This window comes from Ascaphus truei, chromosome 5, assembly GCF_040206685.1.
Source record: "Ascaphus truei isolate aAscTru1 chromosome 5, aAscTru1.hap1, whole genome shotgun sequence".
Classification (NCBI taxonomy): Eukaryota; Metazoa; Chordata; class Amphibia; order Anura; family Ascaphidae; genus Ascaphus; species Ascaphus truei.
This window is the reverse complement of record NC_134487.1, coordinates 41552543-41565886: the sequence shown is the minus strand read 5'-3', so window position 1 is coordinate 41565886 and position 13344 is coordinate 41552543. Positions and strand designations below refer to the sequence as shown.

At 40.0% G+C, this 13344-nt stretch overlaps 1 protein-coding gene across 6 annotated transcripts in view; it reads left to right on the top strand.

Moving 5' to 3' along the window:
- LAMB4 (laminin subunit beta 4) overlaps positions 1 to 13344 on the top strand; it is a 131908-nt gene that overhangs the window by 51324 nt on the left and 67240 nt on the right. For all 6 annotated transcript variants that reach the window (XM_075599735.1, XM_075599740.1, XM_075599734.1 and 3 more), the window contains 6 exons: positions 6200 to 6379; positions 6586 to 6695; positions 7461 to 7540; positions 10781 to 10931; positions 12055 to 12186; positions 12689 to 12874. In XM_075599735.1, the coding sequence (XP_075455850.1) occupies positions 6200 to 6379; positions 6586 to 6695; positions 7461 to 7540; positions 10781 to 10931; positions 12055 to 12186; positions 12689 to 12874 (839 nt within the window). The remainder of the gene's footprint in view (positions 1 to 6199; positions 6380 to 6585; positions 6696 to 7460; positions 7541 to 10780; positions 10932 to 12054; positions 12187 to 12688; positions 12875 to 13344) is intronic.

Here is a 13344-nt window from a genome sequence, read left to right as displayed (position 1 = left end):
TTAACTACAGTATGTCTTATTTCTCTCCGAATTCCCCCGCGTTCCTCTGCATGGTTCAGTATGTCCTCCATAAACTATGGTCGCTTCTTTCCCCACCATACTACACTGTGCTAACACATCTTTACCACCTTTCCCTTTCCTGTTAAACCTTGCTTTCCTATACCCTTGCCTCCCCATTTGCCTTTTTAGTTATTCTGCATTGGCACCTGCGAACAAACCGTAGCAATAATGACATGACAAAATGACACAGACACTCATGTAGAAATGGCATTCATTTCTCATCTTCTCACACCCGGTTTTACAGAACATGAATTCTCAGTCAATAATAGTAGAATATTACCTCAATACATTTGAGCTGGAATTTGACATTTAATTATAGTGTGTCTAGTAAAAAAAAAACAAAAAACAAAAAACTAAACAATAAACTTTAGTTAATTCATAAATCACTTGATTTTTAAATTACAGTTATAGCAGAGGCTATTGCACACATTATCGGATAATAAGCGTAACTGCAGCCATGATTTTTATTGTGGGATTTACCGCTGCTCCATTGAAACAATGGATGCAATAAGGTCTGCTGTATCTTTGTTACTTCTTGGTCTATGCTATAAGTTACAAAGTCTTATGAGGTGTGATGCCCACACCACGTTGTACCATCTTTTAGTCCCAGATTAAGGCAGGTAACATAGTATTTCTCTATATGGGGTTTATTTACAGGGATAAATAATATACCAACAGGCCAACCGTCCCTTTAAGTCAAAACTAAATCATAAAACAAACTCCTACTCCTCTTAGGAGACTAACTACACATTCAACTTCAACCCTTACTAACTGGATGGGCAGCTAAGCTTGTTATCACCCCAAACAGGTACTATTATAGCTGAACACATAAAGTCTCGGAACACAGCAATAAAGGGTTTCGCTTATCTGTTACTCCAGAGTTTGGAGCAGACGTACCTGTCTCAGCGCAGTCTAGCATCCTTCCTTCCTAGGGGAGCTCAGCACCACAAGAGCTCAGAGAATCTCTCCTCTGTAAGTCCAATGTTAAGGACAGGACATCCCCCCCTTCAGCACGGTCTCTAGTCCTTCCTTCTTCCTGGGAAAATCAACCCAGGCAGACCAAGCAGGCTCCGCGACCACTATCCAGCAGGCCTAGGGGCTGTGCCAGCTTCTGCAGCTGGGGAAAACTCTTCTCTGTCCCCTTCTCTAAGACAGCAGTCAGGCTCTCTGTGTATAGTCACTTCCTGACTTTTAAAACTCTATGAGCAATCAGGATTTCAGTCTGCTCAATTAGCCAGCAGCTGCTGCTAGCTTTACTAGGGAGATTAACTATGTGCGTTGGAAAGTCCCATAGATGCCCTATTCCAGCACCTAGAGAACAGTGATGGTATCACAGGGGGTATATAATCACCAGTATGTTTTAAACTACTGTACCTTTTCCACCTAGTTGTGGTTCTGCATTGATTAAACATGGTGGAGATGTTACTTCATGTACCTACGCTTTCTGTTACAATCAGTAGATACTTTGACAGGCTCAAAACCTATATGTAAAATAGGTAATGCCCAACAGTCCCAACACAAATGAAGATAATAAGAAAAAGAGAAATCCCTTAACCTAAAACTACTTTGGACTCTGTAAATGAGTATAGATCATGAAAAACATGGAAAATTATCACTGTTTCTCATTAAAAGGATGCAGCACAATCTTTGAACCACACTACACCCTACAAATCCTATACTATACCTTACTGCTACCCAATTTAAATAATCAGTCCAACTAAAGAAAACAATATAACTTAACATAACGTAAGTTAGAGGAGTTATTTGAAAGACCCAGGACCATTATAACTCACTTAAAAAGCTAAATAATGTAATTAAGATGAGACATTTGAACCAGAATCTCACTTGAATTCGTGAACAATTTACTGGTTATATCGATTAATTTGTACTTTATGTGCTTGCTCATAAAAATTTATACATACAGTGAGATATAAATCTTTTTTTCAAGTATGTCCTTGGTATATAAAGAATCTGGAGGAGTTCAGGAGGACGACATTTTCTTAGATTATAATATAGCAGTTACTGTATCTTGGGGTATCATTTTTTTATGCTTACTCCATGTAAAACAAATTCATTAGGCTTCTATTTTTGATGGTGTGTTGAACCATCTGCATGTGATGACCATAGTTTATGACACCTCTCCAACATGCCTGCTTTTGGTGTTAGTAGATTCGTTTTCCCACCAATCATTTGAACACGTGGGTTTTCCTCTTTTTTTCCCCGCTTGTACCTATCTACAACTAAAAGAAACAAGATATAAATTTGTATAAAAAAGATGCGACATATAAGAAAGTCTATTTTGGAAAGTGGATGGTACTATGCATCTCATAATAATTTAATTTGTAATAGGTTAAGATACCCCAAAGCTCTGTTAAATCAGGGCTCAAACTGTGATGTTACCTAAATTAGGAACACGTGTTATTTTCCCTGAGGTTAACGGGCACCCACAAAGCAAACTACATGCAAAACCAATGCCCATTGTTTATCTCATTAGCATAAGCTTAACGCCATGTGGTTGTAGCGTAACATTGAGTTCGCTTCCAATAACGTGATGTTGCGTGTGTCTTAGCCAACCTCCCATACAAACACTGAAAGAGATGTTTAACTAAAATTAAACAATAGAGGATGGGAGAGGGAAATAATGTTGGAAATAACACTATGCTATTGGTTAAATCCATGATATGCTATGTTAGTTAGTTAGTTAGTTAGTTAAATCAAACGGTGGCATTACACCCATGTGGACAAGAGCCCTATTTCCTAACTAGTGTAACGTTAAGTCCATGTGTTAACCTTCATGGCCTTTAGTGGATATGTGTTTGAAAGGTGAACGCTTTTTTTGCATCTAATAATTACTAATAGTTGTTACAGTAAGGAGAAAACATGACTTAACATTCCATTATTAGCCTTTGAAGATATGCGGTAAGAGTACCTTAGATCAGGGATTGCGCAAAGTTTCTGAACTGCGCTCCCCATGTGCCAGGCCCAGCGCTCGCGCACCCCCCCCTTTTCTTTCACCCGGCGTCAAATGACTCCGCAGGTCATGTGACGTCACGCGATCCTGCAGCGTCATTTGACGTGCGTTACCATGTCGACGCGCATGTAACATGACCCATGTGACGTCATGTTGCCATGGTGACGCGTCCAGAAGCCTACTGAATCCCTGTAAGTTGAGATTGCAGAGGCCTCGTGGGGTCCCCTGACATTTAACTTAAATGCTTTGGTGAAGAGCACGTGGCCTCTGCAGCCGCCGCATCCCCCCAAAATAATCCCACCCCCCCCAGTTTGAACACCCCGGCCTTAGATGAACATCATGTTAAGTCACTTAATGGAGCTTGGATCTTGCCCATAATTTATTCATGTAATCTCGTGTAGAGAGCTTTGAAACCTCACACTCCTTTATTTATATTATCAATAAATAAGACACCTTATGACTCCAGAAGACACCCCATGGCCAAAAAGGTGTCTCCAAGTGTTGTAAGGTGTCTTGTGGGATAGCACTGCTTAATAAATACGGACCACAGTGAGAAGGTAGAATATACATGCAATAAGATTTTTAAGGGAAGGAAAAAGCTCTGTAGTGAGACTTCAGTTAGAGTGATGTATAGAAAGTGTTCCCGGTAACTGTGAGTTCAGATATATCTGTTAGTCCAACACATCTTCACACTACACTTATTTATTCCTATGAACACACATTGTTTAGTAAGCTCCTGCTTTGAGTCGTTCACACTGCCGTCTCACCCCCCCCCTCCAAATACTCTCCCCCTTCTCTTGGTGATGCCACATTGTCATGGCAACGTGTTGCCATTTGCCGTTGCGGCATCATTTGACACGGCATTGTCATGGTGACGCATCACGAGAATCCAGAGGAGGTAAAAGGGTAAAAGACAACTGCAGAGGTCCCGCACACTCTCCCCGACAATCAATTGAAATGTTGTGGGGAAGAGCGGAGGGCCTTTGTAAGTGTGGCTCCCCCCTAACAAACTGTCACGCCCCCCAGTTTGCACACCCCTGCTTTAGACCATTAAACTTGAAGACTCTGCAACATTTATCTGCTATGTTTCCTTCCGTCTTTGTTCTTACATCACATACACCAGTGAAGCCAAACGCACACATCTAGTGCCAAGGGTCCCAAAGGGGCATTTTATATATAAACAGGACATGGTGGTGCACAACATTTCAGGGCACAAAAAACTCCCTTCTGCAGGTACGAAACTTTGTTGCTACAGTAGAAATAAGAAAAAGACGTGTTAAAGACTTGAGCACATTAGAACATTTATGTAGAACTCTCTTGGTGGAGCCCGTATCACAAAGGCTGACACATCTACATTTATCCCGAACTAATAACAATACTACAATTATTAGACAATGCAGCATTCTTTAATTTGCGATTTTATATTGTAGTTCACAATATATAAGCAATATTCCTCCATAAGTTACAAGTATACTCTTTATAATGGACCACCATTTGTACAACTGAAGCCTATGTACGTTAGTCTACCTGATGAAGAGACTTTTGAGTCCTTCAAGGCTTGAACAATCATATAAATGATAGTCCATTACATCCTGCAACTAGTATTATATATTATGCAAACACAAACAAAAATTAGTATAAAGGTCAGTGTGTAATATAAAAGGTGATATATGTGAAAGATATGAATGGCTTACATCAGGTGAAAAAATGGGCTCTTGATCAGCAGAACCTTATAGTCTAACAATGCAAAATGTATTGGCGATAAAATGCGAACTCACAAACAAAAGTTTTAAAACTGCCTCAAGGCTTAAAAACCTAGGAAGGGTCTCACGCTGTGGTCCCTCCTGGTCCCAGCATGTCCCCAACATTCAGAAATCAATGCAATTAATGTATGTAACAGTTAAAATATAAAACAGAATGAACAATAACCATTTATTTATACATAAAATTAAAATCTATTGAAAAATCTATTAAAAAAATTATTGTTTATCAGAATTGTATAAAGATAGATATATTTGGAAAAATACACTTACTGTATTTAGGCAAAATGCCACAAGATGGTAGTAAAGAGCATAGCTACCAGTTAGCAGAAATACCATTGATTTCATACCATACTCAGTCAGTGCATACTGTAAGTATACATAACATCAATATATAAAAAGTTATTAATAAATTATTAATGAGAGGAGAAAGATGAATGCAACTGCTGCATCGATCCTTGAGCGAAGACGAAACAGGCTATACCTATATACAGGTGTAACCCTTCTATGGTACCCCACCCGACATGAGATTGGGGGGTACACTCCTTCTGGTCACTCTGAGTGGTCTGGGTGCTGTGACCTGCTGGTAAACAGGAGGGCTGAGGGCTCCGCGGTGTTGTGGGGAGAACCAGGACAGGGACAGGAGGTGGTGTGGGACAGGGTACCTTGCTCTCTCTGGGTGGTGCAGTGCCTCCAGCCAGTAGGGATCCCCTGGGGTCTCCAGAGGAGAGACCCCCACTGACACTCCATTCTCCTCACACCAGGAACAGTGATACACACACACAGCAGCTTCTTTCTGTGGTTCTTTATTCAGAGCAGCATACACAGCATACAGCAGAACATCATAGGCCTGATCTGGCTCTCTGCATTTCTGCTCATGGCAGCTTAACTTCCCCTCCCTCCTCACCCAGGTGGGGCAGGAGGGAGAGAACTCTTCTTGGCTTGCTCTCTCTCTCTGAAGACTCCTGATCACTAACTAAATTTGGGAATATGTCTCAATTTGAATATCCTCAGGGAGTGTTTCTAGCTTTGAATCATTACAACTCAAAGCTGGATACCGATTGGCTCACACACACATCAGGGGGTGTTCCAACCCATATCCACCCTTTGGATTAACACATTCAAATGTTGCTTAGGTCTGCCCCTGAATATTGCTACATACTCAGAGCTGAAATGCAAAACAGACCAACTGGAGGAATTAACCTTTCCACTGCCTGTTCTAACAGGACTGACAGAGGAAAGGCCCAGAATTAGCTATAGCTGCCGAAGGCCAGGCTATACAGGGTATACAGTACATACCTTTTGATCCCATACTGTATGTATGTAATGGATTTTGCTTGTGTGCAACATATTATTGTGGTTCTCATTGTGATTGTGTTACCTTTGTTCCTGTGTTTCTGCCTCATAGCCTGTGATTGTGACCAACAAGGAACACAGGAAAACGGCATATGTCAATGCCATACAGATCATACATTGGGGACCACTGCTGGCACATGCTTATGCAAGGAAAATGTAGAAGGAATCCGCTGTGATCAATGCAAATCTGGCTTCTTTGGACTAAGTGCCACTGATCCCATTGGCTGCCAGTGTGAGTATAGCTGTCACTTACAATTAGGGATATGAATGTACAGGTATAGCATAAGGAAATGGAAAACCGATAATCATGGTTGGAATGGAATAATCATAACAACACCTAAGTGCTTGGGTTTATAAGCATTTGCTTTATGCACTATACGTAGTGTATGCCTAAAACCCCCATCAATGTTACACTAATTGCTTATTGAATTGTTACAGACTGCAACTGTAACCCATTCGGAAGTTTGCCCTTCTCAATCTGTGACCCAGTTACTGGAGCATGTCAGTGCCAGCAGTTTGCTACAGGTCGTTATTGTGAAGAATGCATTGTAAGTAGAACATTTACTGTACTAATCATTTGTAACCAGGAAAAGCAGCCACGGTTCATCAAAATCTATGGTGAAATTCGTATCTGGTCCCCAGAGGCACACAATTAAGAACCCTTCTTAAGACAGAACAGACATTATACGGTAATTACTAAATTGGGCGCAAATTCAAGATGGGTGCTATTTAATGGGTGTACGCTCACGTAGAACACATTTGACTAAATTAGAAATGGACATACCTGTACCCCACCTGTCGGGTTGTAATTTTACAGACCCTGCGCAGACGCTATTTGCATCTCAATTTAGTCCTCATTTTTACGAGTCACAATTCTTCCATTTGCGCCCACTTCTTAGTAAATATGGCCCTATACAGTAGCTTGTAGACACATTTATGGCCAGAGAACCTTGTAAGAATAGAGATGTCAACGCAGCATTATAGAATATATCCACAAACAGATTAGAGACAATCTTTCTACAGTATTTATGATTCACTCAGTATTTATGTGACTTGAAGAAAAATACTTTACAAACTAAAGTAAAGTCATGACAAATGTAATAGCTTGATACTGAAAAAAATAATATTATTAGGATATCCCAAACAAACTCTACCTAGTCAACTTGGTGTATCTCTTTCTACTGCTTCATTGATTTTATTGTACGTTTATGTATTATGAGGGTTGTTTTGCTTCTTGAGTACTGTAGCTTTTGTCACTACATAATGCCAATTTAATGCAAACTTAAAATCAATGTCAATTTTCTGCATTACAGTCTGGTTACTGGGGCCTTGGAAATAGTCTGTATTCCTGTTCACCCTGTAATTGTGACATTGGAGGAGCACGCAGTCATTTGTAAGTATAGCATTTTAACTTGAAATGTTCAACTATTAAGCTACTTGTGATGTAGTTGTAATGCTCTAGATCAGGGGTGCACAAACTTTTCGATCTGCGCCCCCGTCTGCTATCCCCCCGCTTGCGCCACCCTCCTTACCTTGTCTCCAATGTCAAATGACGCTGCGGGTCACGTGACATAATGTGACCCCCACGGTGTCATTTGACTCAACACTGCCATGGTGACACATTGCCGCAGACAATGTAAGAGTAGTTGCAGAGGCCTCGCATGGTCCTCCAGCATTTAGTTTAAATGCCTTGGGGAAGAGTGCGGGGCGTCTGTAACCGCCGCACATCCCCTGAAAAATCTTGCGCCCCCCAATTTGTGTGCCCCTGATCTAGATTCACTGCAGATTGGGGATCAACATGGGAGTTCTTAATAGATTAAGCTATATAGTGGTTTACAGAGCCTTTGAAACCTCACAAATCTTTTCTTTGTGTGCTGTCAATTGCCAATTATGTTCTCACACTGGGACCTGCCATGTCTCAAAAGCTCTGTACAGTACACTAGAATTTAAGCTGTTTTTGATTGTTCACATTAAAGGAGCAATATCCGACATGTGTTGTTTTTTTTTTTTTATAAATAAGTCAGTTCTGAGGTATTAGATAATATCTACTAACATTTTTTAATTATATTTTAAAATACAACTCGTAATACAATTTTAATATAATCAGCATCCTTTGATTTTTATAGCAAACCCACCTCCCCAGCAGTGCAAGATCTTTGTAACACTTTCCTGTTTGTTATAATCTGTTGCCAATATTTCCAGCAGTTTGAGTTGTAAACTGTAACAATAGATAATATTACCTTAGTAATACACGGATACATTGTAGCTGCTGAGTTACACAGACTGAAGGATTGATTTGAAACTAAAATGCAGCCATTTAGTGGGAAACAGGATTTTGCTTATCGATCACGGGAGAAGCAATCGATTGGCAGCTTAGGTACTTAGTTTTCAATAAAGATAATCAAAGGCTGCATATATTAAAATGAAAAAAAGTTTTTTTTAAGCTGCTTGGATTGCTTCTTTAAGAACCTTGTTTTGTTAGGACTTGGTAATTGATGTTGAAAAGATATAGTTGCCCATTCATTAAACTGCAAGAATGGTGTTTCTGTGGTAAAAATAAATAAACAATATTGCATGGAACACATCTCCCTATAATCAGAATCATTAAACCGTTATTGTGTGAACTGTGTGAATTTTGTGTATCAATGAGTAAATCTTGACAAATAAGGTATTCACGTTGTATTCAAGATACTGTATGATTTCAAAGAGGGAACCCTTCATTTAATATGGAGGCCCTATCACTCTTTCTACCTTATATCCAACCTTCCTCTCAGTCCAAAGACATATATCACACCAAACAGAATACGTTTGACACAAGCACAGCATGCAAGTGAAAATGTTGTTTGTAGTAATATTTTTTGCACGTATAATAATTAAATAATGTAATGAATGGGGGTTAAAAATAAGGTTTCTGCGCTCGTGCTGTCCTCTAAAATGACTTGTAATCCGTTTGTAGCTATCAGCGCTAGGAGCCACTCCTCACTTACTCCTAATAAGGAGAGTTACCTAGAGAGCCCCCCAAACAACAAAGAAAAACAATGCACACAAGCGCACCACGGATTAGTATAAAAATAAATCAGTATCTAATATTTTGTCATACAGACTGCGCTGGCGCTTCCTGGTTGTCTTGCTCCAGCCAATGGGTGAATGCACAGAGCTCCCATGTTTTTTCTTGAGTAGTGTATCACATTGCACTTTATGACGTTTCCGTTTAGCATATCTTTAGCGAGTGATCTCATTGGCTATTTGATTTGGTACTTAATGCGCATGAGTTAACCCGTCTGTGACCTCCTGATGAAGCACGTGGTTGCGAAACGCATAGAGGTCATGAAGGGGAGCTCTGCGCATTCACCCATTGGCTGGAGCAAGATAACCATTTGCCGTGCCTTTGTGCAGTCCGGACATTTTCGCATTCACACATGGCACCCACTGCCGCTTGTGGTTAGTACTTGCTCCCCTCACTGTGGTTTCTGATCAGTTTCCTACTATTTGACCCTTCACTAGTGTATATTTGGTGGGTTGTTTGATTTAAAGTTTTATTTTTTTATAATTTTATATATACAGTATTTATTTTTGGTTATTGTGCTTCATTGAAGCTATTATTGGGTTAGTAGCCTTGTATTGTGAGAAACCATACATATTTTATATATTTTATGTGTATTTTTTATGGTTTGTAATTGTGTTATATGTGTAGCACTGTGCTGCTTTAGTAATTTTTTGTCTTTTGTGGTCTGTATGACCAAATATTAAATACTGATTTATTTTTATACTAATCCGTGGTGCACTTGTGTGCATTGTTTTTCAATGTAATGAATAGCCCTGTGGATTTTTTACGTGGGAATTTCGCAGCTGCATGACATTACAGATGAATATATGTTCTTGCTTCTGCTACAAGATAAGCATTTTCCTACTTGCTTGAGCAATTCTCTGGCTAAAAAAAAGGACACATCAACATACCATGCAGACATTAACAAACTGACACACTAAAAGGTACATATTTGATACATTTCAGAGTGAGGGATAGAGAGAAATATGTAGGAGATGGCCCATTTACGTATATACCTCCAAAGGAAGTAACCTATATACTCCACGTGGGGTGACACAATATACCTAGAGGAAAGGTACCTGGGAAGTGATTATTTCCCAGGTATCTCAGGTGTGGCGGGCCCCCATGTGTCTTTCTCTCTCTCTTTCTCTCTGTATCTCTCCCCTGCAGAAAAATAATTCCTGTTTTGCCCGCCTGAGGTAGATGAGATTTCAAGCCATGGCTGGGTGATCTGCAAACTGGCAGCTAAATAAATAGTCCATATGTATGTCATTTTGTGAGTTTTCCATTTGCATACAACATTTGTATATCATACAGAATAGCATAGCTAGCACCAAATCGCTTACAACAAACCTGACATGTACAATAGCTTCTCAATCATCCCCACTGTATTAATCCAAACTCCATATACTGTTCAGTAGATGTGATTGTTGAGGCACTTGACACATTTGAGATATCTGCTTGTTAGGACTCCTCCCTTTTCTACTAATTTGTTCTCCTTGACTCTTTATGCGTCCCCTCCCTCCTTTACCACTCAACCGCACCTCATTATATTAATTAATGTGGTTTGTTTATTTCTTGCTACAGGTGCTCCTCGAGTAATGGTCATTGTGAATGCCTTCCAAACATCATGGGTCTTCAGTGTAATGAACCAGCACCTGGATACTTCTTTATACCTCTGGATTATTACATCTACGAAGCAGAACATGCCCAGCCACTGGCCAGATCTGCATCTATTGTGTGTTGCACGCTGTGTCTTATTATGACTCTAAGGGGGTCATTCTATACGCGCCGCTGTAGCTGTTTGGGACGATTTTGGCCCCAAATCCTCACAGACTTTAATTGGGATTTTAGGCCCAAAACGGCATGACCGGCACCTTCAGTTTATATAGAATAAGTCAGTAAATATGGTCCCATTTGTCCTGTCAAAGAAAATAGTACACAACCTGAAAAGCTGCATGCCTTTCTAAAAGTAATTTCAAGCATATAAAGCATACAATTATCAATTATCAACAGTCCTTCTCATTGAGGGGGGTGGGGGGGACTGATATCTGATTTACAGGCCATAAGATGGTCCCTCAAGCTAACTCTCAGTGGTCAGTACCAATTGACTTTAAATATAATATGCGAACGTGTACATTTTAGTAAATTTTCACATTTGAGTATTCAATTTTATATTATTTTTTTAAATCTAGGGGCATTTTCTTTTTTTTTTAACTCTACCGAAATGCCATTTTGGGGGTGAACTCAAATTATGGCAACCAAAGTGGCCCAACGCTAGTCAATTGATGTACAGTACCACAAAGGTTGTATGGGTCATATTGCAACCTTGAATAAAAGATCACTTCCTCTTCCATTTGGGTTGAAAGGGCATTCTAGTCTTGTGACTGCTGTAATATAGGCCACATCTCTCTGGAAATAGGAAAACCCCATTGGTCACTTGATATTTCTGGTACTTAACGGGTGAAAAGACATGCACAAAGTGTGAGGGCTCACAAAGATTCCTTAGTAAATATAAAAACGTATTTGAAAGTACAACTGATATATCTTCATATTTGTAGCCGTTAGAGGGATCCCGCGTCCCTATAACCCTTCCCAGTCCATTGAAGAATTCCTATGTTGTTCATATTCCTCCCACAGCTTTCTGTATGATTTCTATGGAAGCATTGACCACCCAGTCACTGTAATAATGTCCCAATGCCAATGAATGACAGCTCCTGCACAGATCATGAGATTTCATTCCTGGCATAAAACACATCACACCAGCAGCTAGTGAAATACTACACATATTCAACTACAATGGGAAGATTGATTTTCTCAGAAGTTCTGCTAAAAAAAACAATTGCTTTTATCATTTTCAGGTCAATCCATCACCTCTGCCAAAATGTAAAGATTATTTCCTCCAGCAAGGAATCGATTTCAGGTTTGAGAACGGCAGAATAATACTTAAGAAAATGAAAAAACGAAGTTTAAGGAGAAAAAGGCAGGCGCAGGTAAAAAAAAATGGATACGCCACTGGAATGCACTGGTGCTTGAATGCATACGTCTTCCACCACAGGGCACCACTAATACCCACATTAATGACTGACTTAATGGTGGTGCCATTTCCCCCCATTCCTGTGAACCTCAGTGGCTGCAAATGTATATATTTTTTTAATTTATGTCTGGAACCCATACACCCTTAGAGTTGTGACATGCAAGAACAGTCTCTGGTCATAATTATGTCAAACTGATTTTTCTTTCAATGGAAACTCAAAATTGGATATTACCAAAGATAATGTACAGGACAGGAAGTTGACTTAATTATTTAAAGGTAGAAAGATCATTATTAAATATGAGTGATGCTTAAAAATGCTCAGGCCTTGAGTGGTCTACGTATGTGAGATGTACCCTGTACTACTCAGTGATGTATCAGGGAGAGTCACTAAACCCTCATACTGACTTGAATACTGACTTATATGGCAACGTTTAATACCTGCATATATTCCCATGTAGGAGATAGTTCCCTTTGGTACAAATGGCGCTGTGGAGCTGGTGTTACGGCAGCCCACCCTCGGTAATCCTGTGACGTGGACAGGACCTGGGTTTGCACGTGTCCTGAATGGGGCTGGGCTGAGATTCACTGCAAAAAACATCCCATACGCTATGGACTTTATCATCGCAATTCGCTATGAACCTGAGGTAATGCACTAAGATAAAAGGTGTCGTTTCTATGCAATCACTTGTTAGACTGTCACGAGAGAACAGCACATATATACAATAACCGGGCCAGATTGAACAAGACTAGGATATAGTAAACTAAATGAGTTTATTTCCTATGAGCAGAACAGACAATACATCAAGCAAATAACATTACAGAAATATGTACACTTACTGAGGTTGGACAAGGAGATATTCAGCGGAGTAGCAGCTCCTTAGTTGTTATAGGTCACAACAAGCACGACAAAACGACAGCAACAGCAACCAACCCAGGAATAAAGTGTGCAAGCAACTATATAGATGCAGACCCCCATTCCTACCATGGCAGTTCAGTTATTGGTGAACAATTACCTTCTCCCAATCAAAGGTTGCCAGGTAACGCAAAAAGCTGGGTTTACCCAGCCCCTCATTAATACAACCCTCCCCTGTAGCTACTTTTACCAGCCCATTTA